The 24,106-nt window shown below is 43.2% G+C and overlaps 4 protein-coding genes across 7 annotated transcripts; 3 read left to right on the forward strand and 1 right to left on the reverse strand.

Annotated features, from left to right (window-relative positions):
• Window positions 1-480: 480 nt before the first annotated feature.
• On the forward strand, window positions 481-5,042 carry LOC147041781 (glycine--tRNA ligase-like). The gene is made up of 17 exons (XM_085938956.1): window positions 481-646; window positions 1,035-1,136; window positions 1,255-1,357; window positions 1,421-1,562; window positions 1,625-1,713; window positions 1,981-2,057; window positions 2,140-2,285; window positions 2,385-2,534; window positions 2,623-2,785; window positions 2,915-3,079; window positions 3,152-3,258; window positions 3,392-3,538; window positions 3,729-3,814; window positions 3,893-4,002; window positions 4,094-4,187; window positions 4,347-4,537; window positions 4,678-5,042. The coding sequence occupies exons 1-17, from the start codon at window positions 602-604 to the stop codon at window positions 4,789-4,791; spliced, it is 2,031 nt and encodes a 676-aa protein (XP_085795082.1). The 5' UTR covers window positions 481-601; the 3' UTR covers window positions 4,792-5,042.
• Window positions 5,043-5,503: 461 nt separating this feature from the next.
• On the forward strand, window positions 5,504-9,681 carry hhatlb (hedgehog acyltransferase like, b). Of its 3 annotated transcripts, none has more exons than XM_085939177.1 (12): window positions 5,504-5,675; window positions 6,725-6,877; window positions 6,961-7,028; window positions 7,096-7,209; window positions 7,275-7,469; window positions 7,623-7,832; window positions 8,118-8,289; window positions 8,370-8,514; window positions 8,585-8,620; window positions 8,708-8,909; window positions 9,049-9,190; window positions 9,286-9,681. In XM_085939177.1, exons 2-12 carry the CDS (start codon window positions 6,772-6,774, stop codon window positions 9,501-9,503), a joined length of 1,608 nt encoding a protein of 535 aa, XP_085795303.1. In that variant the 5' UTR covers window positions 5,504-5,675; window positions 6,725-6,771; the 3' UTR covers window positions 9,504-9,681. The 3 variants fall into 3 exon arrangements, with proteins under 3 accessions (XP_085795303.1, XP_085795305.1, XP_085795304.1); XM_085939179.1 differs by lacking the exon at window positions 5,504-5,675 and adding an exon at window positions 6,422-6,692 and having other exon boundaries at window positions 6,761-6,877; XM_085939178.1 differs by lacking the exon at window positions 5,504-5,675 and having other exon boundaries at window positions 6,422-6,877.
• Window positions 9,682-10,115: 434 nt separating this feature from the next.
• On the forward strand, window positions 10,116-12,714 carry klhl40b (kelch-like family member 40b). 2 transcript variants are annotated; one of them, XM_085939009.1, is made up of 6 exons: window positions 10,116-11,234; window positions 11,305-11,465; window positions 11,540-11,647; window positions 11,722-11,907; window positions 11,974-12,123; window positions 12,273-12,714. In XM_085939009.1, the coding sequence occupies exons 1-6, from the start codon at window positions 10,116-10,118 to the stop codon at window positions 12,382-12,384; spliced, it is 1,836 nt and encodes a 611-aa protein (XP_085795135.1). In that variant the 3' UTR covers window positions 12,385-12,714. The 2 variants fall into 2 exon arrangements, with proteins under 2 accessions (XP_085795135.1, XP_085795136.1); XM_085939010.1 differs by having other exon boundaries at window positions 10,125-11,234; window positions 11,974-12,087.
• A 146-nt stretch (window positions 12,715-12,860) lies between these two features.
• Window positions 12,861-24,043, reverse strand: zbtb47b (zinc finger and BTB domain containing 47b). Its single transcript, XM_085938869.1, has 7 exons — window positions 23,435-24,043; window positions 16,894-17,928; window positions 16,678-16,825; window positions 16,452-16,567; window positions 16,207-16,351; window positions 15,824-16,135; window positions 12,861-15,754 (listed from the first exon to the last, which is right to left on the reverse strand). The coding sequence occupies exons 1-7, from the start codon at window positions 23,810-23,812 to the stop codon at window positions 15,726-15,728; spliced, it is 2,163 nt and encodes a 720-aa protein (XP_085794995.1). The 5' UTR covers window positions 23,813-24,043; the 3' UTR covers window positions 12,861-15,725.
• Window positions 24,044-24,106: the final 63 nt, after the last annotated feature.

The raw sequence follows: 24,106 nt of genomic DNA on the forward strand, positions 1-24,106 counted from the left end.
AACGTTTTCTCATTTGCGATCTATAAGGCAGACATAAGATACAAGATTAAAATATACATATAAACTCTTTTGTGCAAGGGGTAATGCAAGATAAATGTTGTGGTGCTGCAGTGATAAATGAGCAGCGCCTAAAACGGGTGGATAAATGACAGATTTGTATGCAGTAGATTGAATTGTAATGGCTGCAAAAAAAAAGCAATACAAAAGCAGTATTGGAGGGGAATTTGAGACATGTATAAAAATTAAGCAAGGAAAACTATACCAGATGTAATCTAGTCCCATTTGTGCAACAGTCATATTTTGCATAATTTGAAAAAAATAGCAGGGGTGGGACCTTCAGTAGGTCACTCGGGCACATTCCTCCAAAAAACTGGCTTGCTAGAGTTTGGATGATGCAACTCTAAGCCTTGGTTTCAGACATCACTCGCAGTTTGAGAAGCAGAGGCAAGCACTACAGGCTCCTCCTTGGTGGGCTGAGCCAGGCCGGGCTGGAGAGGCATAAGGGAGCGCGGAGGAAAAAAACAACCAGCACAGCTGGCTGCGGGTAGCGGGGAGACAAATACTCACAAGAGGCTTTTTCTGCACGCTATTACGTGGCAACATGGAAGAAACTTTGGCACCTTTGCGGGAGGCTGTGCGCGAGCAGGTGAATTCTTTTGGACGGATGGAAACCAACTTGCGCTTTTCTGATTCTGAGCTAAGGGGCGTGGATATTATCACTTTTCATTTCATGTTGATTTTTTTTTTTATGAACAAAATCTAAAATAAAGGCCAGTGAATAGGCTTTACAGTAGTTTGCATGGATGTATTTTACATGAGGTTATTTAAAATAAAAAAAGTTCAATTTCCTCTTTCAAACCCACAACTTTCCACCTATGTGTGGTAAAGGTGACTCTCAAAAGAATACAACTTAATTATTAATTGTATATTGTTAAAACACCTCAGCGTTGTTTTTGAATAAAAAAAAAAAATTCTGTCTCCTTTTACTGAAATATAGTCATAATAATAATAATAACATTCTGGGTTCTTTTCAGGGCAATTTGGTGGCCCAGCTTAAGGAACAAGGAGCCCCCGAGCTGGAGGTGAACCAAGCTGTCACAGAGCTGAAAGCCCGGAAGAGAACTTTGGAAATGAAGGTACAATGTCTACTTCTTTGTTCCATTGTATTTGGCTTTCACTTTTGCTTAGCAAAGGGGCTGGCTGCCTTGTCACAGTAAGAATGAAACTCCACTCACCTTATCTCACCACTCCCAGGAGCTTTCTCTACAACCCAAAGATGACGTTGTTGACAGGGTAAAGATGGACGACACCTTAAAGAGGAGATTTTTCTACGATCAGTCTTTTGCCATATATGGAGGTAGGATAAAGCGATATTAGCGTAAAAGCTTGTAAGAGGGAAGTAAAAAAAAAAATTGTTCAGGTGTGGCCGGCCTGTACGACTTTGGGCCGGTGGGCTGTGCCTTGAAGAACAACATCCTGCAGGTTTGGAGGCAGCACTTCATCCAGGAGGAGCAGATCCTGGAGATCGACTGCACCATGCTTACCCCCAAACCTGTCCTCAAGTGAGCCCACTCCCCCTTTAAAAAAAACAACTGAATATTAATAAATTAATGTTCTCAATCAGGACGTCGGGCCACGTGGATAAGTTTGCTGATTACATGGTGAAGGACTCCAGGACGGGAGAATGCTTTCGTGCTGATCATCTCCTTAAAGGTGATCACGGCATTTTTTTTTTTTTTTTAATCCACATTTTTGCAAAGGAGCACCTGACGTGTTTTTACTTGCTTTACCGGGTCACACATCTGTAGGGTAGGAGGGGCTGGAATTTACGTTTGTAAGCTGTATCTCGTCTTTCTGGTGCGCTAGGATTGTTTTCAAGATGCCTGTTAGCGAGAGTACTCATGTTCTATTCAAGCAGGTTTGACCTAGAACATTTATCATTTGTAGAACTTGATCAAAAACTGTCTCTGGTATGCACAGCCCATTTAAAGAAAGTCATGTCCAACGAGACGTGTACCCCTGAGAAACTGGCGGAGATGGAGGACGTGATCACCCAGGTGGGTTCGTGCGTGGGATGCCGAGATGATGTCATATCCTGTCACGTGCCAATCATGTCCTGTTCTTAACGATGTGCGCTAGATGGACAACTACACACAGCAGGAGTTGGGCAATCTGTTTGTCAAGTACAACGTCAAGTCACCTTCCACAGGCAATGACCTCACCTCTCCTATCTCCTTCAACCTCATGTTCCAGACCTCCATCGGGCCAGGAGGCAACACTCCCGGGTACTACTGCTGCTCCAAACAGATTTAATCATGCTTAAAAAAAAAAAAAAGGAAGTTGTTTGCTATAGATTAATCTGCATTTTTTTTTTGTCTTGGCAGCTATCTGAGGCCAGAAACAGCTCAGGGGATGTTCCTCAACTTCAAGCGACTGCTGGAGTTCAACCAGGGAAAGCTTCCCTTTGGTGCCGCTCAGATCGGAAACTCCTTCAGAAACGAGATCTCGCCTCGCTCCGGACTCATCCGCGTCAGGTTAGAAAACCGAGTGCACTCCATTTGCCTCACTTGTTTCATTTCATGGTTGGATTAAATTGAGTAAAAATGTACCTTTACAATGTAGAGAATTCACCATGGCTGAGATCGAGCACTTTGTAGACCCCAACGAGAAGGTCCACCCCAAATTCTCAAACGTAGCCGACCTGGATATCCTGTTGTACTCCTCCAAGGCTCAAACCAGCGGCCAGTCGGCACAGGTCATGAGGCTCGGAGATGCTGTGGAGCAGGTAGGAAAAGTATAAATGTTAAAAAATAACTATTTTGATATTCATCTTTTGTTGGTGAGTCCAGGAGTTCTCTATATTAGGTTTTGGTTATGCCAACTTTTTTATTCAGCATCATTTTTCATCATTCAGGGCATCATCAACAACTCTGTGCTGGGCTACTTCATTGGCAGGATTTATTTGTACCTTCTCAAAGTAGGTCTTAGCAAAGACAAAGTGCGCTTCCGTCAGCACATGGAGAACGAGATGGCTCACTATGCCTGCGACTGCTGGGACGCCGAGTCCAAAACTTCCTACGTAAGTCGATATTCTTCCCTCTCTGGTTTCAACCGTGATGGCTGATTTTTTTTGTTTTTCATCTTTCTTCAGGGTTGGATCGAGATCGTCGGGTGCGCCGATCGCTCGTGCTATGACCTGTCGTGTCACTCGCGAGCCACCAAGGTGCCCCTCGTGGCGGAGAAGCCTCTCAAAGAACCCATATCCTGACTGCTCATCCAAATGAATCAAGTTTTGACCCAATTGAGACAAAATAAGGTGCTAGTGATGAAAGTAGAACGACATGACCGCTGTGGGAAGTTCTTGCAGTTGTTATTCCTTAATGAGTCAACACAAGGTGGTCAACGTAGTGAAGTTCGAGCCCAACAGAGGCGCCATCGGAGCAGCGTACAAAAAAGACGCCAAGCTGATCTTTGAGTATCTGGACGCGTGCGACGAATGCTTTATTGATGACCAGGAGAAGCATCTCAACCAAAGCGGGTAATTGGTCGTTTTTTAGTAGAAATAAGCTGTGAAAATGGAGTTGCACAAGTGTGCACACCCTAGCGGAATGTTCATAATTAACCTTCCCCTTGATTCTTTTTTTCAGTTATCTTCAACCTGGCATTTAAACAAGGGTGTGTATACTTATTCTAACCTCTGTTTTATACGCGTCATCTGTCTTATGCAGAGAGTTCAGCCTGTCAACAGAGGGCAAAACGTTCAAGCTTTCCAAAGACATGGTCGCCATCAAGAGATTCCAGAAAACATTACATGGTAAATGAATAAAAATGACAAGTATGGTTTCACATTGCATCGCTACACTCCCAATCCAATTCAAACAATTGCTCGCAGTTGAGGAGATCGTCCCCAACGTCATCGAGCCGTCCTTCGGCATCGGCAGAATCATGTACTCCATCTTTGAGCATTGCTTCCATACGCGGCAAGGAGACGAACAGAGGACGGTAAGGACCACAAGCTTTTTCTGTTGTTCCTCGTTCCAATTGTCCAGACTGATTGATGGTTTTAATTCAATATCATTGATTTGTTTTGTAGTATTTCAGTTTCCCTGCCCCTGTGTCCCCGTACAAATGCTGCATCCTTCCTCTGAGCCAAAACCAGGAATTTACACCTTTTGTCCAACAACTATGTAAGTTCACTGCATTCACACTCAATGAAATATTCAATTAAAAAAGACATTCTTACATATTAAAAGGTTAATGTGCACATTACTGACACCTAGTGGTAGTAAAGGTACCATTTAAATATACTCACCTCACTCAATCGTTTGATTTTTGTTCCTCATCAGCTGAGGCGTTGACCCGGAAAGGGGTGTCTCACAAGGTGGACGATTCGTCCGGATCCATCGGGAGACGCTACGCTCGCTCCGATGAGATCGGCGTTGCGTTCGGCGTCACCGTAGACTTCGACACCGTCAACAAGACGCCACACACCGCCACCCTGAGGGACCGTGACTCCATGAGACAAATCCGCGTCGAGGTACATCAATGTGACTTAAAATAGATGTATGACATTTCAAAGTGTCTCATACACACCTTGAATTTGTCGATTTTCACTCTTCGTAGCTCGTTTCATTGTATGATGCCGTTGTATTAATAATGAACCCAATGGCGGTGCAGGTGGACGCTTTGCCGGGGATGATTTGGTCGCTGGCCAACGGCGTGTCCACTTGGCCTCAGCTGGAGGTCAAGTACCCTCTCTTTGAAGGACAGGAGACCAGCAAGAAGGAGTAACCAGCATTATTCAGGGAAAATCCTTATTGAGGAGCCATAACATATTTTTTAAAGGACTAGAAGACAAATATAAGGATGTGTACTGTAGACTTATTGTCCCTTGTGGCACATTACTCATTCTACAAGACTTGACAATTCCCAAATGGAAATGCAACAATAGCACTTGCTGTTGCCAAGAACTGACACAAAACAATCTTTTTTTTACACCTCCCATTCAGCTTTGTTCTAATAAATGACTCGAGGTTCTTTTACCCACTGTGTCCTGTATTGGAGTTGTGTATCTATTTTCACTGTATTGTGTTGTTGTTGTGTGGCACCCATGTGCAGAATGCTGAGCATGGACATGGCTCAACATTGCAACAGGCTTACTGTCCCAAAACAGCTGTGGCCATTAGGAACATGGAAAATAGCATAGCCTCCATTTTATTTCATTGTTTATTTGTGTGTGTATGTGTGTGTGAAAAAAAAACCATTCACATTTAAATATATACATATATTATTCACATCTATAGTTCTCAGTATTGTGAGTATATTACAAATTACAGTTCAGTTGTATTTAACTTTTTTGAAAATGCATTAGCAATAAGGACGGTTTTATTTGAAACATTTGTTCAGATACAATTATTAATTGACCTATGTTCCGACCGTGCATTATTTGGCAGCCAAAATTGTCCCCCAGGGGCAATTAGGCCCACCTACCCCTCGAGTCCCGCCCCTCTTTGTCAGCAAAAGTAGAAATACAGCAAGTCACCTTTTCAACTGCTGGCAGCTCCCCTCTCAGGGAGTCCGCGGGACCCCCCCAAAATTCTGGTCACGTTTCAGCTCATTTGAATATTTTTGAATAATTGGGACGTTTTGTTGAAGCAACTTCTGCTGAGTTCAAGGTCAGTACGACAACAGGTGTTTATGGAGGACAAAGTACAGTGCATGAGCGTGTTGCTATTTAGAGGCATGCATGTGACTCAAACACTATTTTGTTCTCTTCGAAGAGATTTTTGAAAGACTTTAATTGTCTTAAAAGTCAAGCATCTCAATGGAGAGCTTTTAGTTAGTATGCTTTAAAAAGAAGCCAGCAGCTGTATTTTGTTGATGTCTAATGGGTGCAAATATTCCCTTGATTGGCATCTCAAATAAAAACCAAATCATTTGAGTTATTTTTTTGAATGCAACAACTGAGCCAGAAAGGAAAAGACTAAATGGCGAGGGTGAGGTTACAAAATAAATGTCAAGTCATAAGGCACAGCAGCTGCACTCAAGTGCAGAAGCAGTACAGCTTTATTTTTCAACTAAAATGATTTGGCAAATAAACAAACACAAATAAATTTCTGTCTGCAGTAAATGTGCTTGAGTGTCTCTTCTAATTGATTCTAAATTGTCATAAACAAATTGTTAGTCCTCAAAAACTCAGTGGTCTGACAAATTAATATGAAATCAAACAAAACCACTAAAAGTATGAAATTGCCAACTTTGGTTCAACAAAATCATAAAAAAATAATAATAATAATGGTAGTTTTCCAAAATATACACATAGGGACAATTAAGGTGTGTCCGCTAATGAGCATCTCAGGTGTCTTCCAACTTGAAATCAATCAGTCGACCTATTTAAAAGGTTGACACAGGGTCACTGTGCTGTTTTGGTGACACTCAACATTGACCCAAGGAAGTGAACGTGATTAGAAAGAAAACTATAGATATAAACGAAATTAGAACAAAATAAATGACGACATTACAAAGATAAGTCCATAAGTCCATGTCACTATGGACAAAGGTTTTGGGACACCACACTTTCCATATGATGCATCAGGAATTGTTGCATAAGAAGGGCGTGTCTCAATACTTTTGGGAACAAGAAGTGGTTCTTACCATTAACATCTAAGGTTTGGCCTCACTTAAACGTACAGGTAAAACCAGTTTTGGATCTTTATGTGTTTAGGAACAGTTTGACGGAGCTTCCGTGTGTATGTTTGAGTGTGTGTCGCCATGGCGATCAAAGCAGCACTTCCCAAATATGAGCTGTACTTCTACAACACCATTTTGGCTTTGGCCCTAATTTGGTCTACCTGCTGGGTCTTTGATGCATCTGCATGTGAGTACAACAACACACAATGTCCATTTTTTCGCACAATATGAATATTTGTTTTGATATTTCATGAATTTATTTTATTTTAGCAAACACAAACAGAAAAACATTTCGGTCCAGCGTGAAACCGGGATGGCACTACTTTGGCCGCAAAATGGTAAGCCGTGACTTTAAAGTCCCTCATGAAACATAATCCATACATTTGGTTTTCCGTGGCTTTACAGGACACGGCGGATTCCGAATGGGCCATGTGGATTTGGACCTTCCGGGCTCACATAGTCTTTGCGCTGGCTGGACATGTACTGTTCGCCAAGCTTTGCTCCATGCTGGCCCCTCAGGTGCTTCCTCCAAAGATGGCAAACAGTGTTTAGCATTGGATGACACTCTTATTGTTGTTCTACAGTACAGGTCCCTGGTGTACATGGGGTACGGGATTCTGGCGGTGTGGACCAGTATGGGTTGGACCTATGTCACCCTCATCCTGTCCCACTGCATTCTGCTCTACAGCATCTCACTGGTTAAGATACGCTGGCTGTGCTTCGTCACGGGCTTTTGTACGCTAGCCACGTTTAAGTGTCAGCCCTTCCTATCCTGGCAGGTATGTTCCGGAGTTCATCTGAGGTCACAAGGAAACAGTACAAGCCTTGGAACTTGCCCAAAAAGGCTGCTTTAAACTAAAATGGTCAAGTTTCTGTTCGATTTTGTGTTGGGGGTGTTAAATACATTTCGATATCCACCAATGATATTCCAGGCAGGCTTCGTGACGGGCGACTTCGACCTACGCCACATTCTCTTCTACGGTGGCTGCGGCCTCACAATCATGCGCTGCATCAGTTTCGCCCTGGAGAACTGCGAGCGCAAGGACGGTAACTACAGCATCCTAGAACTGCTCAAGTACAACTTCTACCTGCCTTTCTTCTACTTTGGGCCCATCATGACCTTTGACAAGTTCTACGTGCAGGTTGGTTTCTAACGCGAGTCTATTTAGACTCAACCTTGTTGATGTATCACACCTTCTCATAAAACACAAGCACGGCTATTTATGACTTCGCATGGCTCACCAACTACATACATGCACAAAATAGTGTTTACGCTCACGGGCCACAACATTAGGCACACCTCCCCAAGTAAATGGAAAATTAAAATCGTACAAGAATGAAGGGGGTACATTGAGGATGGTCAGAAGCTATTTTCCCAAAAAAAGACCACAAAAGTAATTTTGTGAGGATATTTACCACCCCTACAGGCCAATAAGTCAGACCTGAGCAGGAAGGAGCGGGAGATGTGGAACATCAACGTGCAGGCCGTGACCCACCTGGCCATCATCCTGGTCGTGGACGTCCTCTTCCACTTCCTGTACGTTCTCACCATCCCGAACGACTTGAAGCTGCTAAGGCATCTCTCCGACTGGGCCCTGGGTCGGTCACTACTGAAAACAAAGAAATAATACAAAGAATAAGAATCCAATATTGAATGAGATTCGGACTGTTTTTTGCAGTTGGCGTGGCCTACTTAAACCTGCTCTACGATTGGGTGAAAGCCGCCATCATGTTTGGGGTCATCAACACTGTGTCCAGGCTGGACCACCTGGACCCACCCAAGCCACCCAAATGTATCACCAACCTTTACGTCTTTGCTGAAACGTAAGTTGCAGGACTTATTCTCCTTCATACCAAATGCTTATCATTGATCACTTTTCATTTGCTTTCTCAGACATTTTGATCGAGGGATCAACGATTGGTTGTGCAAGTGAGTAGTTCCACGACGGCCCCCACGGGAATTACCAAACGCTTTACAGAATGGATGGTTCTGATCCTGTTGTTTTCCTATCAAAAGGTACGTATACGATTATCTGGGCGGTAAGCACGACGACGTGTTGGCGGAGCTGCTGGCCACGTTGTGCACCTACGCCGTCACCGTCCTGTGGCTGGGACCGTGCAAGGTGGTCTTGGTCTGGGCCTTCTTCAACTGCTTTGGCCTAAACTGCGAGCTGTGGGCTGCCAAGTTCTTCTCCATGGAGCCCTTTGCATCTTTCGAGGTTCGGACGTCTATTTTAAAGGGACGAATCATTACAGTTTGGACTCGAGTTGACTTGGGTCAATGTATTGTCTTGAGGAAGACTTTGTGACTTGACTTGGGACTTATAGATAGAAAATGTTTCTTTGCTTACTTTCAAGAATGCAATGTCAGAAGCAATGTCCCGTCGGATCCGAGCCGTCGTCTGTGTCTTCAACTTTTGGAGTATCGTGCTGTACAACACCCTGATTCTCAACAGTTTGGACTTTGCCACATTGGTTGCCAAGCGTCTGCTGCTCAAAGGTGAGTTCTTCAGATGGATTTACAATTTATTGTTCAATTAAGATGTTGTCACGTGTCACTAATGCGGTAACTCACCCCATCTTATGTCTGGCCAGGTTTTCCAATAACCACCATGGTCGTCATGTTTGTGACCTACTGCCTGATTCAAGTCATTAAGGAGCGGGAGAGGAGACAAGCCCTCATCGACGACCCCGATCCGCTTCCTCCCGCGACGCTGGACGGAGCGGCGACCGCCCTTCCGGCTGACCCTGCAACTCCCGCACCAGATGCTGCTCAACCTGTCGCTGATCCCAGCAAGCAAAAAGCAGAGTAGATGATTGATGCATACAGTCATGTATACAGTCTTGAGTTTCGTCATGTCTTGAAAGACTTGAGTGAAATTTTCTGAAATGTCATGAAAACAAATTAAACACAAGGTAAAAGTTTTTTGTTTCAGTAATATAGTCATATTATGAAATAAAATTTGTCTCATCGGAAAATAAAGTTGTACTTGGGAGGAAAAATGATATCACAAGATTAAGAGTTATTTAACATAAACTAGATTTTTTTTTTCATTGTCATGCCATGTCATGGAACTACCAAATAGATTTGGATGACTCAAGGGGAGGCCAGTCTACTTCGTAGAGTCTATTTCAAGGCAATGAAGCCATGTGTCAGCTGGCTGAGATCGGGGAGTGAGGCGGGATATAACTTAGGGGGGCGCTTGGGTGAGTTTTAGGGGGGGTGAGTGCATGTCATGTTCCAGAATGAATCTCATTGCTGGCTATAAATACACTGCCAGTTGGAGCTTGGTTGAATGGTACGGACAGCTGAGCGAGTAGAAGGCCTTTCAGTTGGCGAGCGACTCTTTCCCAGCAAGGAATAACCCGTTGGATTCAAAGACTTCTAAGGATCTTCAGGCTCGCCATCCCCCCGGCCAGGAACGATGGCTCTACCGGTGAACCCTATGGACGAGCCCCGGGTGTACCAGCAGACACTTCTACAGGATGGCCTATACGACTTACTGGAGAATGACAAGCTGGTGGACTGCATTCTGAAAATCAAGGACAAGGAGTTCCCATGCCACCGCTTGGTCCTGTGTGCCTGCAGTTCGTACTTCCGTGCTCTCTTTCTGTCTGACATAGATGAGAGCAAAAAACGCGAGGTGGTTCTGGAGGATGTTGAGCCGGGGGTCATGGGGCTGATCCTCAAGTACTTGTACACCTCCAGGATCAATGTGACCGAGCAGAATGTTCAGGACATCTTCGCCGTAGCCAACCTGTATCAGATCCCGTCAATTTTCACGGTCTGCGTTTCGTTCCTTCAGAAGCGTCTGAGTCTCAGCAACTGCCTGGCAGTCTTTAGACTCGGCTTAATGCTGGACTGCCCCAGGTTGGCAGTCTCGGCGCGGAACTTTGCCTGCGAGCGCTTCCGGCTCATCTCCAGAGATGAGGACTTCCTCCAGCTGCAGCCCAGTGAGCTGGCCGCCATTTTGGCCAATGACAACCTGGACGTGGACTCCGAGGAAGTCGTGTTTGAGGCTTTGATGAACTGGGTGGCCCGAGACTTGGGGGAACGGGAGAAGGATCTGCCCGGATTGCTAGACTGCGTTCGTTTGCGTCTGCTAGGTGAGGATTACTTGAAGGACAAAGTGGAGAAGAACAAACTCATCTTGAAAAATCCAGAGTTGCAAAAGAAGCTTCAATTAGTCAGAGATGCTCAGGCGGGGAAAATGCCTGAAATGAAATCCATTACCAAGAAGAAGAAGGAAGATGGAGCAGGAAATGAGGAGGATGAGGAACAAGGGGAGAATCTTCTTCCGAGTATCCTGAATGACAACATGCGCTTCGGGATGTTTGTTCGTGAACTGATCCTGATGGTCGGCGACTCTGGGTCGGTGGCCTACGACCCGATGGGGAACGACTGCTTCATGGCGTCAGTCTCCACCCAGGTTCCCAAGAACCACGTCAGCCTGGTGACCAAGGAGAACCAGATTTTTGTGGCTGGTGGGTTGTTCATTGACGAGCAGAACAAGGAGGATCCGCTCTGCTCTTACTTCTTACAGGTGAGATCACACATTTATGACCTTTATGTACGCAAAATATATGACCAATCTCATTTGATTAAAAACTCAGTATGACCCGGTCAACACCGACTGGTTGGGCATGCCGCCGCTCCCGTCCCCCCGTTTCCTGTTCGGATTCGGGGAGGCCGAAAACTCCATCTTCGTCATGGGAGGGAAGGAAGTGAAGGACCAGGAGCGCACATTGGACTCGGTTATGGTCTACGACAGGCAGTGAGCGCTTCATCCTCAGGAAATTGGAGACTCTGATTTGACCCAAGAGAATTCATTTGGTCGTTTGTTTGTAGATCTTTCAAATGGGGCGAGTCTGACCCAATTCCATATGGGGTGTACGGACATGCGACTGTTTCGTCCAACGATAAGGTTTATGTGATTGGAGGAAAAGGGGACGACAAGTGAGTATTTTTCCTCAGAAAAATAACTTTGTCCCTGAAAAACAAGTATTAAAAAATAGATTCTTTTGAAAAAGGAACTGCTTGAGCAAGATGTACGTATACGATGCGAGGAGGTTTGAATGGAAGGAGCTGGCTCCCATGAAGGTGGCACGCTCGTTATTTGGGGCAACCGTTCACCAGAACAAAATCCACGTGGCGGCCGGAGTTACAGATACGGGTCTGACCGATTCTGTGGAGGTTTACGACATCGCCACCAACAAGTGAGTTCCTCATTTACAAAAACAAAGGTCCGAAGGTACGAAAAGCTTCTTGTGACCATTTCACAGATGGTCCGACTTTGAGCCCTTCCCCCAAGAACGTAGTTCCCTGAATTTGGTTTCTCTGGGAGGTTCACTCTTTGCTGTGGGAGGTTTCGCAATGATGCCGTTGGAAGACAGCGAGGACATTATTCCTAAAGAAATGAACGACATTTGGAGGTGGGTTCTACTTCACTTGAATGTGCAAATAAGTATTACCATAGTGAAAATGTAATCACATTAGGTTGTTTTGTTAATTTTGACTAAAAGCACATTTAACCACGTTAGCCTGAAACATTTTAATCCAATCAGTTTTTCCTCTTATTCAGGTATAACGAGACAGGGAGCAAGTGGACTGGGATCCTGAGAGAGATTCAATACGCCACAGGCGCCACTATTTTGGGGGTCCGACTCAACACACTGCGGCTCACCAAGATGTAATATAAAAAAGAAATAAAAATGCCAAAGGCATCTAATGATCTCGCATATTCTACAAATGGCCTAATCAAAGTATCATCACCGAAATGGAAAAATGTAATTGTCTGAAATGTTTTGCATACAGTGTCCATTTATCATTGTACAGTTTTTAGTTTTTCCCTTACTCAAACCTGGAGCTCACGTTGTCCCCCGCAAGATGTTTTTATTATGTTTTTTTTATTATGTTTTAACCTGCAATCATATTTGTTTTTTTGCATATCTGCTTCAAATAAAGTATTAACCAGTCAATCACAGCTTTATCTTGCATAAATACATATATGTATTTTAGTCAAATTAAACTGCACGGTGGAAAAGCTTTTGAATTGATGAATGTCAATCGAATAAATTTTTAGTATTTGAACAGGGGTGTGTAGACCTTTTCTTCAGAGGCTCCTTCAAAAACAACAAATCACACGGTTCAATTTTCAATCATATCTTGATACACTTTAATGTTGAAATGGTGTGACGCCGCCTGGCTTTTGTTTTAGAAACAGTACACACACGCGGGAGTCAATAATACCATAAACGTACAGAATATACAGTCTATTGTTATTAGCACCTCTAGACACTGTTCTCCTCTTTTAGTCGTTTTTTATATTGGGTTTCTGTACACCACTTGACTATGACATACTCTAGTGTAGTGTGTACAGCAGAGGTGGGGAGCCATTAAGTCCATATTCAATGTATAGCGGAGAAAAAAAATGAATTAACCTTTAGAGGTTTTTGATACAGGTGGATTTTTTTGTTGTTGTCATATTTGCATTGTGGGCTGTAGGGTCCCCACCCCTTGCGCTACAAGATAGAAAGTCAGCAAATAACAGTGCACATGGTGGTCGAGGGATATACTCATTGTGTGCTTAAAGGAGACGTAACATGAAAAAAAGTGACGGCCAATACATCGAGTGGAACATTGCATTTCGAATTTAGTTTTGCAGGGACGGAACTCCATCATAAAGATAGCACCCCTGTACAGTCATTCATTGGCTTGCTGATTAAATGCTGGCTTCACAAATGAAAGTACAATCCACTTTTTTTTTTTTGAAGGCTTGTTTTCTGGACATTTATTTATTTATTTATTTATTTTTTAGGAAAAAGTAACTGCTGGCTTGGTTGCAATGACCTTGGTCCTCTTTAGCCTTTGGGCATTTGACAATGGAAAATTAGAGACCTTAATAAAAATTGTATGGGAAAAATAAAATAAAATCATAATATGTCTCCTTTAAGCTTTGCGAAAGTTAACATGAATATTAAGATCATTTAAAGTGCTCAGTAAGCCCTCGTGTGCAAAATAAGCAAGGGCTGGTAGAAAATCTCCTTTGAGACAGCCTTCATTTAAGAACAAGGGCAAGTCCCTCTTAAACCTTTTGGCTGAAGAAGAATGGCGCTTCATCGAAAGACATAAAAGCATACCTGTCAGGAATCCAGTTTGAGTCCTCCACAAGGCTGTGCAAAAAAAGTTCCTTCTCCTTTTTTACTGCCACTTAGCGTGATAACATCATATTAACATCTGACACCTAAAAAAAATAGATATGGTCGTATATACTGTACTGTAGATGATGTCAGGACAGGTTACACTTGCTTTAAAAGCAGCCGTATATACATTAAAGTCTCTATGTCATGGAATACAATCAAGACATTTTACGATGATGAAGCTAAATTTGGTATATTGAAAAAAAAACCCCCAGAAAATTCAAAACAAAAGAAAAAAACTTTCTGTTTAATCTTCATTTACCGTATTTCCTTTTGTATGGCCACACAAAGTACCAAGTGTTTATTAAGGGGTTAGGTGATGATTAGGGAATGGGCCTTTGAATTTTTTTATTTAAAAAAACTACTTTTAATGCATAACAATGCACAACATTTTTTTTATGCTTGATTATAATGTAAAATATTCTTAAAAATATTATTATGATTACAAAAATCTATTCAATTTTGTTTTTACCAAGTACTGTATGTTAAAAAAGGGATTCCACAGAGAAATAATCTTCGCTGGGGCTAAAAAGGGCAATTAACTGAGATGATGCATCAATTTGAGTGAAGGCCACAATTAAAGGAAATATGGTATGACAGCATAAAACATGTTAATACTTGAGTCAATATTAGTCATTTAGACACTTTCTGGTCTTCAGTTTAAAAAAAAAAAAAAAAAAAAAAAAAGATCATTTTGTTTATATTATCTAGGGAGGAATATAAACATTTTGAACCATGTCCAAATCAAACAAAATTCACCAAATTGGACAATAAAGTGCTTGCTATTATCATTCATTCATCTCTAAATTTCATACATCATACATATAACACCAAGAGGGGTCGGACCTTGTTTTATGTCACTTAAAAAAAAAAACTAACCTAAAAATAAAGTGAGTTATATTGCTAATGTATTTTAAGAGATGATACGACATCATGATATCAATATTTTGTCCTACATATGCAGGTATAATTAGGACGGATTCAGTAGCTGTCAACTTTGATTTGGAGGAATGATATCACAGTGGACCCTTGAGTACAAAAGCAGCAAATCATGAAAGAAAGAAAAAAAAATCAAATAGTGTATTGTTCCTATTAGATCATTTGTAATTAATCAATACAAAATTATATGGAAAAAAAAATACAAAAGCGACAAAATTAAGGACAGGAATAATAATAATAATGTCAATGCTTGATGAACAGGATTAAAATATGGACCTGCCCGTATATGGGTCTACTTTGCCCGCCCTGTTTTCATCCATCGACAAAATCGAGTCATCGCAAGTATTCTTCCTTTACCACGCTAAATTGCGCGCTTACACGCACGGACAGTTGTAAGAATGGAAAAAGTTAGAAGAGTACAATTCAGTTACATTGTTAAATGTAAAGTGTGAGGCAGATTACAAACACTATGATGTGATGTAAGCAAAGAAGCTTTCATTTGGTTCATGTGTGTAGACACGCGCACACAATTCTCCCAAAACATTTGGAGATATTGAACTTTCTGTGGCAAATGTGTAAAAAAAATAAAAAATAAAATCAAATAAAAAAACATTTGCAAATTTACTGTCCACTGTGTGCATTTTAATTCATACTGAAATTTCACACAGAAGTCCAATATCCCAAACTTTATGTCGGCTTTTGATTCTTATTCCTGCGTTGCATCAGAAAACCACTTGCTGCCGCTACATGTGGGCGGAGTTGGAAAAATCCAACTTTTCTTGCGAGAGATGCTACAATCGCTGCGTTTTGTGCAAGGCTCCGGGAAGAGAAGCGTCGCTGGTCCCCAAATCAAACCAGCTCTCCAAATGTCGTTGTAAAAAAACAACTTGGACTACTTACTTAGTTTTGCCAAGTGGCAGTGTTACTGAAGCAAAAAAAAATAAAAAATTAAAAAGTGACCTTTCAATACTTCAGACGTTCGAGTTCATCCTACCGCCAGAGAAGAGGGCAGATGGTGGAAGAGGGGGTAGTTGCGTGGGAGGAGATAGCGCCCCCTTGGGATGAACCAAGGGAGGCTGCCCGGCGCCGCTCGCCGTCTGCTCCGGGCCGGAGGAGCCGTCAAGCGGCTGACTGACTCGGAAGCACTTCTCCCGGTGCGCCTTGAGCATGTTGGAAAAGCGAAAACGTTGGCCGCATACCTCGCACGGGTAAGGCTTCTCGCCCGTGTGCGTGCGACGGTGGCGCTTCATATTGGGCCGGCTGGTGAAGCTCTTCCCGCAAATCTCGCAGATGTACGGCTTCTCTCCTATTGACGTTGAGACATTTAAAAAAAGTCAAATGAGATCGGAGGGATTTATGCGGCTTCACCGGACTCACCGGTGTGGGTTTTCATGTGTTCATCAAAGTACTGCTTCATGTTAAAGTCCTTCCCACACCACTGGCACATGAACTGCTTATGTCCGATGTGGATGCTCATGTGCGAGCGCAGCTGGTATTTATACTGGAAGCGGTCGCTGCAGTTCTGCAGTGAAAACAAAGCCCGCATTATTATTATTTGAAAGAAATATATCAAGAGAAAATACTTGGTTGCCAAACAAAGTGTATGGTAAAGGAGCTCAAACCTCACACTTGAAGGGCTTCTCTCCAGAATGCTGCAACGAGTGCACCTTCAGGGACATGCTGCGCTTGAACGACTTCCCGCATGTCTCGCAGGTGAACGGCATGTCCTTCGTATGAGCTACGCACAAATAAATACAAATATTTCCCACGCAATACAACTATGGAATATTTGTCGAATTAATACTACCACTGAGTATGACTTTGCGTGTGCGTGGCTTGACCACTCACCGACCATGTGCTTGCGGACGTGCGCCATGGTGTAGAATTTCTTGTCGCAGATCTCGCAAGAGAACTTCTTCTCGGCGTAGCCGTGGACCACCTTGTTATGCTCGTGCAACGACCACAATTTCTTGAAGGCCTTTCCGCAAGCCGCGCACTACCCAGAATAGAGGGAGAGCTTTAAGAGTTGGATTCAAATTTTGGATCCCAGGTTTCAAATACTACCTGGATACTCTTCTCGCAGTCGGTCTGTTGATGCAGCAGCATCTCGTTTTCTAGCAGGAATCTCTTGCCGCAGCTGACGCAGGCGTGTGCGCGGCTGTGCGTGGCGCTGGTGTGTTTCTCCAAGTACCAGCGGTTGTTGAAGACACGTGGACATTTCTTACAGGAGAACTGCTGCCTCTCCTCCAGTTTGGCCTTGGGGCCGGCGCTTTCCGTGTCATGCCGGTGAGCCAGTGTCACTGCCACGGCCAGCTCCCTGCGGGAACCACCTGACTCAGCTTCCACGGCTGGTACGTCAAGGACGTTCTCCTGTTCATCCTCATCTTCTTCAGTAGTCTGCCCCAACTTGTCTGTTTCTTTCTTCAGGTCATCCTCAGAGTTCCTCCCATTGCAATCGCAGAACACTTTGACCTCGTTGTCGCCTTCAGTGCCCTTGGAAACATTGAGTGTCTGGTTGTTGAGATTGACTTCCACGATGATTTGATCTTTGTTGAAGCTTGCGTGAGGATCCGATATCTCGGAGTCCTCGTCGCCACCGCGCTCTTGTTTGACGTCCCGATAAAGCTGCCCGAACGCGGTACCGTATTCGTCCTGGTCGTCCATGTCGGCGCTCCGCAGCGACCGGCTGCCGATGAGCTGGCGGCAGGAGGCGGCGATGTCGCTCATCTGCAGCAAGGTGGCGGCGTTGAGCACGTCGCCGACCGTCCGGCTGCTCACCAAAAGCTTGGACGTGTAGATGAAGTTGAGAACTTGCTGCAGGCCCTGAGACGTCAGCGCGTCCAGCGATAGGTCCACGCGCCGTAGTTGCTTGCTTCGGGCGAATAGCGAGTGGAAGAAGGGGCTGTAGGCGGCCAGAACGCCCTTGTGGGCCGGGAAGGTGCTGTGGTGGCGCACCAGCACGATGTCCACGTCGCACAGGTCGGGCTGGAAGAGGCGCTGCTCGTTCAGCCGGTCCATCAAGCAGGTGAAGTGAAGTGCCACATCCTCCACCAGAGAAAACTCAGCAGAGGGAAAATCGGTGGTCTTCTCCACTATGAGCTGGAGAAGGGCACTTATTAGTGAAGAAGTTGAAGAAATTGAGGGAAGAGCAACTTCCAAAAAAAATAATTGTCTATGAAGCTAAGATGAATTTCCTATTTAGGCAAAGTAGGTGTTGGAGATACACAACATGGAATTCTTGTTTAGTTTTACAGTAAACTGAAATTGGGAGTGGAGATAAACAGTTTGATGCCAAGCATTTGCTTGTTATGAAGTTTGCTGGCATCATCTCGTGCTAGTCGCTCATATTTTTGCTCGTAAACTAATACAAAAACAGATACAGTGTACGGAGAGGAAAAAAAAAAAAAATCTTAAATCGGGCTACTCAGTCTCTTCACTTGACCTTCGAGACAATCTTAGGCGTGTTCCTTTCATAAATCGTCGATGGGATAGTCGCTAATTGTTCCCGCAGAGCATGTTTTGTCTCGTGAATAATTTGGGTTTCCTCTGGGACGCCGTGGTCGTGACGAGCAATGGAGACATCTAATGGAGCCAAGGGGGCCGTGGTGAATACTAATCAGCCACTCCTCGCAGACATTTGGTTTTTCCTGTGTGTGTTTTTAATAAACATCCTCATATACTGTATCCTTTGCTCACGTCCCATCGGATGGAAACCTTAGCCGCCCACCTTGCAAGGATTTGCACAAAGCGCTGACTGTTGCACCTTCTGATTGTGCAGCGTCGACATACAGAGCTGTAAACAGACACGACTTGGGGGAAAAAATAGATCGGCATGACCGTTCATCATGAGGGTCATCACCCACCTACTACCGAGACCAAATGGAAAAAACTCGAGTTCAACTTTAAGTCATCATTTTACAAGGCAAAAATTGAAACAAGAATTTAAACTCAAAATATCACAAGACTGAAATACGATGAAAGAAGTTATTTAGGAGGGAAATGTCAAGGGATGTGGTAAAGCCACGTTTAATTTTGCTTGTACATGACTGTGACAATGCGGCTTAAATTCTCTCTTCAAGATCAATGGAAATATTTTTTTTGTCATTGTTCAGCCGGGAACACACATTTGCATTTAAGGGGACTAACCTTGAAAAAGTGGTCTCTTTGAAAAATTCAATTAGAGGGGTGTTAGATTTATTCATAGTTTGAAGCTGCTAAATTGGAAAGTCGGGAGTAGAGCTGAGATGGGGTTATCTCTCATAACGCTCGCTCCCTCGCTGGCTCTCTACAGACATTGCTCAAGGGCACAGCGCCGGCCGGGGCCTTCATCAGATCAAATGAAAGTTACACCACGAGCCATAATCATTATTATCGTCGTCATCTTCACCCCGGACTGAAATGCAATGAAACCGCATCTGTCTACGTGTCGTAAAATAGTTACTTTTAAAATCATATCATCGGTAACTTACTTTTTAAAGTTGAGTCATCAATAAAGTAAAAAGGTTCAAGGTTACCGTGGCAACATTTAGATGTGTATTTTGTTCAGAAAGCAATTTTTCAAGCATACTTGAAACAATCAAAAGATGAATCAACTCAAGAGCTGCCACTAATGGCTAAAATGTCAGCACTTAAACACTCGTGAAACAGGAAAAAGACAAGTGGGAGACACTAACGAGTCACCGTGTCCTCTCTCTGCCCCAATTAAATTTACTACTGTGTGAAAAAGCCTGCATCTCCTCAGAGTGTCAAGCATGTGTAAATCTTTCACAAGTTGCACAATGCACGTTACTCGGCCGCAACTACCACTCTGCATACCTCGCATCACGGGAGATTTAAAAGCGAGGCGTTGACTCCCGTACAATGAAAAGAATGTCTGATGAGACCAGAGAGAGACCCAACAAGGTAACAGAAATCAAAAAACTTAAACCAACAAGATGCAATTCAATTACAAATACAAGTTGAGTGATTTGAAAAGTAAAAAGAGATCAAATGAATTTGAACTGGTCATCTTAAGGAAATACTGTCATCAAATGTCTTTTTGTACTTGGAGAGTAAAAATGGGTCGAGGACCCCCACTATGAAGGACAGGTCAGACAACAGGAAGTGACTGACAATGCAAAGGAAGAGGAGCTCGCACTGGTGTCACTTCTCATCTCGCTCACAACGGCTAGTAGGACCCAAACGTACCGTCACCCAATGATTCGTGATACGCTGGAGAATGCAGCTCAAACAATCTTTAAGAAATCTAAAACCACTATGGAAACTGCAGTTGGGCATAAGTTACCCAATCATTCAAAAAGGAGCTGACCTTGAAGCGTTGGGCAGGAGCCGGCAAGCTCAAAGGCATCCCTAAAAGATGAAAACAGATGACGAGGATGGAACCAAATGTGGCCGAGCTGGGCTTTTAACAAGGCCCGCAGTGCTCTTTACGGCTGCATCATAAAAACATGCTAATAAAAGTCAATGTTGCCTACTCGCCGCCAAGGTCACGACGGTCGGACGCACGACAACGTCGGGATTTCAAAGCGATGGTCGTGACAAGGCGCTTTATTAGACAATAAGGTCGTAATGGACAAGAAAAATCGGAGAAAGTGGAATAACTCATAATTTATAATTTATAATTCAGTAGGGATTTGGAGAAAAAAAAACTATTGACTTGATAATTTTGCATATTTTTAGATTGTTTGGGGGTTAGATCGATTTATTTTGATTTATTTTTTTTACTGTAAATAGTCCAATTAAGAACCATAATAAGAAAAGTTATTATGAAGATAATTTGTCAAGTTCTGTTCAGAGTTTAATATCTCAACTGGTGCCACGCTTATCGAAGTTTGATCCAAGGACAATAAGATTATCTTCTTTATGATTCATCTATTTCTCGAAAAACAAAACATTGTTGTTCAGATCAATTATACAAAAAGGGGAGGATACAAGATAGATGAGATTCCAGGTGAAATTGGCAGCAGAAGCACAAAGCAAACGATGGCTGGCTTTCATTTTATTCCCCGCTGCCTCTTGGTTTATTTTCTCACCGCAACGTTAAAATTAATAAAGACAATATGATCTCATCTAATCCCACACATCTCATCACCTGATCCAGCAGTTTTGGGAGCATCCAAATCCCTTCCCTGACACACCTGCCTGGCTTCAAGCAGCAGATGTGAATACCTTTCCATCTAAATGTAAATTCCCACACAGGTGAAGAGACAATCTACAAGTGATAAGCGTTTAGCCGAGCATGAAATTGGGATGCACAAACGCAAAGATTTGATCTTAGATTGCCCCTGGACCACATTTGGGGAAAGGTTTTCAGAACGAAGAGTCTGAGTGTGTTTGTTGCCCGGTCAGAATTCACACCGCCATGAGTGCCAGGACGTTTGCGTCTGGGCCAACGAGCTGAGAAAGGAAGCGCTGACTCAGGAAGGCCGGCCAAGGGAGAGGGCAATGGCGCTGGCATCTCGTACACACCGAGATACACTCTACTATGCCTCGGACCAAATCAAAAACTTTTGCGGAAAGCGCTAATTGATTGCTAACAGAACCATTTCTACACGGAACATATTATTCCCCAATTGTCCATATTCTGATCATTACAACAAAAATACTTCTAACAATATTATGCAATATCAGTTGTTTAAATAGAATTTTTCTTTTAATTGCAACTGGTTGTCATATTTTCTTTTTTTTTAGGTTAGTGCAGCTGTACCTAATAAAGTGACATGGGATGTGTGCTTTAACAAAAAAAAAAAAAAAAAAAAAAAAAAAAAGCTCTGTGATGCTGAGTGGCAAGCAGGTGCAGACATGGCCAGAGGCCATCAGCAGGGAGGATTCTGTGATAACTTCATTATACCTTTCATAGCTGGATACAAAGAGACGAGAGGCTAACACTAGACTGCAAAGAGCTTCTTATCATCGGAATCTCTGCTGTGTGTGTGTGTGTGTGTGTGTGTGTGTGTGTGTGTGTGTGTGTGTGTGGGGCTGTTGATGAGAAGGTCAGAGAGGACAAAAGACTAGAAGAGGTAGAGAGAGAGAGAGAGAGAGAGAGAGAGAGAGAGAGAGAGAGAGAGAGAGAGAGAGAGAGAGAGAGAGAGAGAGAGAGAGAGAGAGAGAGAGAGAGAGAGAGAGAAAGAGAGCGACAGAGCGAGAGAGGAGAGCATCAGCTTTCTATAGCTGCAACCAATCGATGGAGAGAAATAAAAAATAATGAAGGACTGTTTGGGAATGCGCTTATTCTCTTCCCTGCTCAAGTGTTTGATGAGAATTTTGCTGACCAATCAAGTCGGACCAATTAAGCTACCGTTACATTTAGGAAAGGGAGAGGTAGGAAATTGGAATGACTTTGCCCCACTGTTTACAATTGGCCACCAGTTTTAGACGGGATCACACTAGCATTGAGAAACATTTGAGAAACATGCAAAGACTGCAGAATTTTGTGATCTCCAAGACTCTGACGTCTTGATTTGGTCGTGATGCAATACGTTCATTGAATTACTGTCATTTGGGGACATGAACAAATATAGCTGGGTGTCATCTGGATAAATTCGATAGCTAACATTGGTGTTCTTAAACATTTAATTTATACAGAAAGGGGTCCAAGGAGTGACCCTTGAGGGATCCCAAAGGTCATGGCCATTTGATGAAATTCCAAAATTTTACAGCAAACTTAATTTGTTCACATCAGCCATGGCGTCCCAGTGGCTCAGACTCTGCTATTTGCCACAATGTCTACTGTTCTTAATCTCTGGGGCATAAATTAGCAGCACGGTTTCCACGACGAATGGACTCCCGACTGCCGAGCAGAATTTGTTGCTGGGCTTTGGAATGGCTGCACTTTTCACGAGACAGACAATTCCCCTCGCTTGGCACCAGGAGATAACGAAAGACTACACGAGTCAAAGGCGCTCAGGAATGCCTGTGAATAAGCAGTTACATAAAAACTTAAGAGGATGGAGACAAGAGGTGACAATGCGAAGTGAAACAAAACAACCCCAGCGATCCCCACAATTTCGAACATTCAAACCATTGAGCTATACGTGATAGAGTTGTCAGACTTTGGTAAAGTTAGTCACGGTCAATCTGAGACATTCATAAAGAGAAGAATGACTAGAATAATATGAATGTCATTTTTGGAAATTGACAGAATACCACACAATTATTTTTTGCTAACCTCAGCCTTGTTGCTCAATCATTCTCAAAGTGGTATCTTAGCTCATAAAGCAAACACAATGCAGAAAAACATCAAAATTAGAACACACCAGGGCTCACCCCAAGTGACCTGACCCAGATATTAACCCAAGCCTCCAGATGTGAATGCACTGGCTAGGATTACTGTACTCCAGCAGATCCACCACATGCTTTCCTAATGAGGCATCCCCAAATGACCCCGGACCAAAGAAAGTCATGCACTGTTGAGGAACTGGACTTGCACTTTCAGTGTGGCACAAACACTTTTTTTTTTTTTTTGTGTGCAAAATGCAGCCATTGCGTTCCTCTAACTTGTTCCACAAACTTCCACGCCCAAAAAAACAAAATAACTCCTATTTTCATGAGCAAATTGAAAAGAAACAGAATGTGACGCTGTTATGTGTGAGTGGAGAAAGCCTACCATTTTGATCCTGCAGCGCCCAGAGGCTCCAAGGAGTCCCCCAATAACTCCTCTTGCGCCAGTTTCCACTCCTCCATGAACCCAGCCTGCAAAAAGCGTCGATCTGTCACATTTTGGAGCGGTTATTTTTTTTTGTATGTGCAGCCCGTGGACCTCCTCCGTGCTCCCCTGTAGCAAGCGAGCAGACAGAGCAAAAAAAAAAATAATACAGAGGCTGCTTCTCTTTTTTTTTGTAGGAGGAATTGTTTTTTTGATTGGAGCTTGGGGATCATATGGGAGCTTTTTCTTTTTTTGGGCTTTTAAAGGGACACGGCGCCGTTTTAAATGCGTTGGACGTGGTGAGATGCGGCGGCGCGCCTTTACGCGTACACGCGACATGATTTGCTTTTCTTTGGGGAGGGGACATATTTACGAGAAATAACATAATTGTCCTAAGGCGCAAAAAGCCAAAGGTGCGAGGAAGTTATGACGTCACGCAGTTTATTTAATTTAACCCATTAAAAAAAGTCTTATATTCGCTCCGGGGAATAATTAAATGCACAAATTTCCCCATTCAATATACAATTGGCCAATATTGTTAAATGTATTAAAATATTTCGTACCTTTTCTGCAATATTTACACCAACTGAGGTGCAATATAGTTAATTTTCTGCCATGATAGTTTTTGAAACT

The sequence above is a fragment of the Syngnathus leptorhynchus genome, chromosome 19 (assembly GCF_054491065.1).
Source record: "Syngnathus leptorhynchus isolate UIUO chromosome 19, UIUO_Slep, whole genome shotgun sequence".
Lineage (NCBI taxonomy): Eukaryota > Metazoa > Chordata > Actinopteri > Syngnathiformes > Syngnathidae > Syngnathus > Syngnathus leptorhynchus.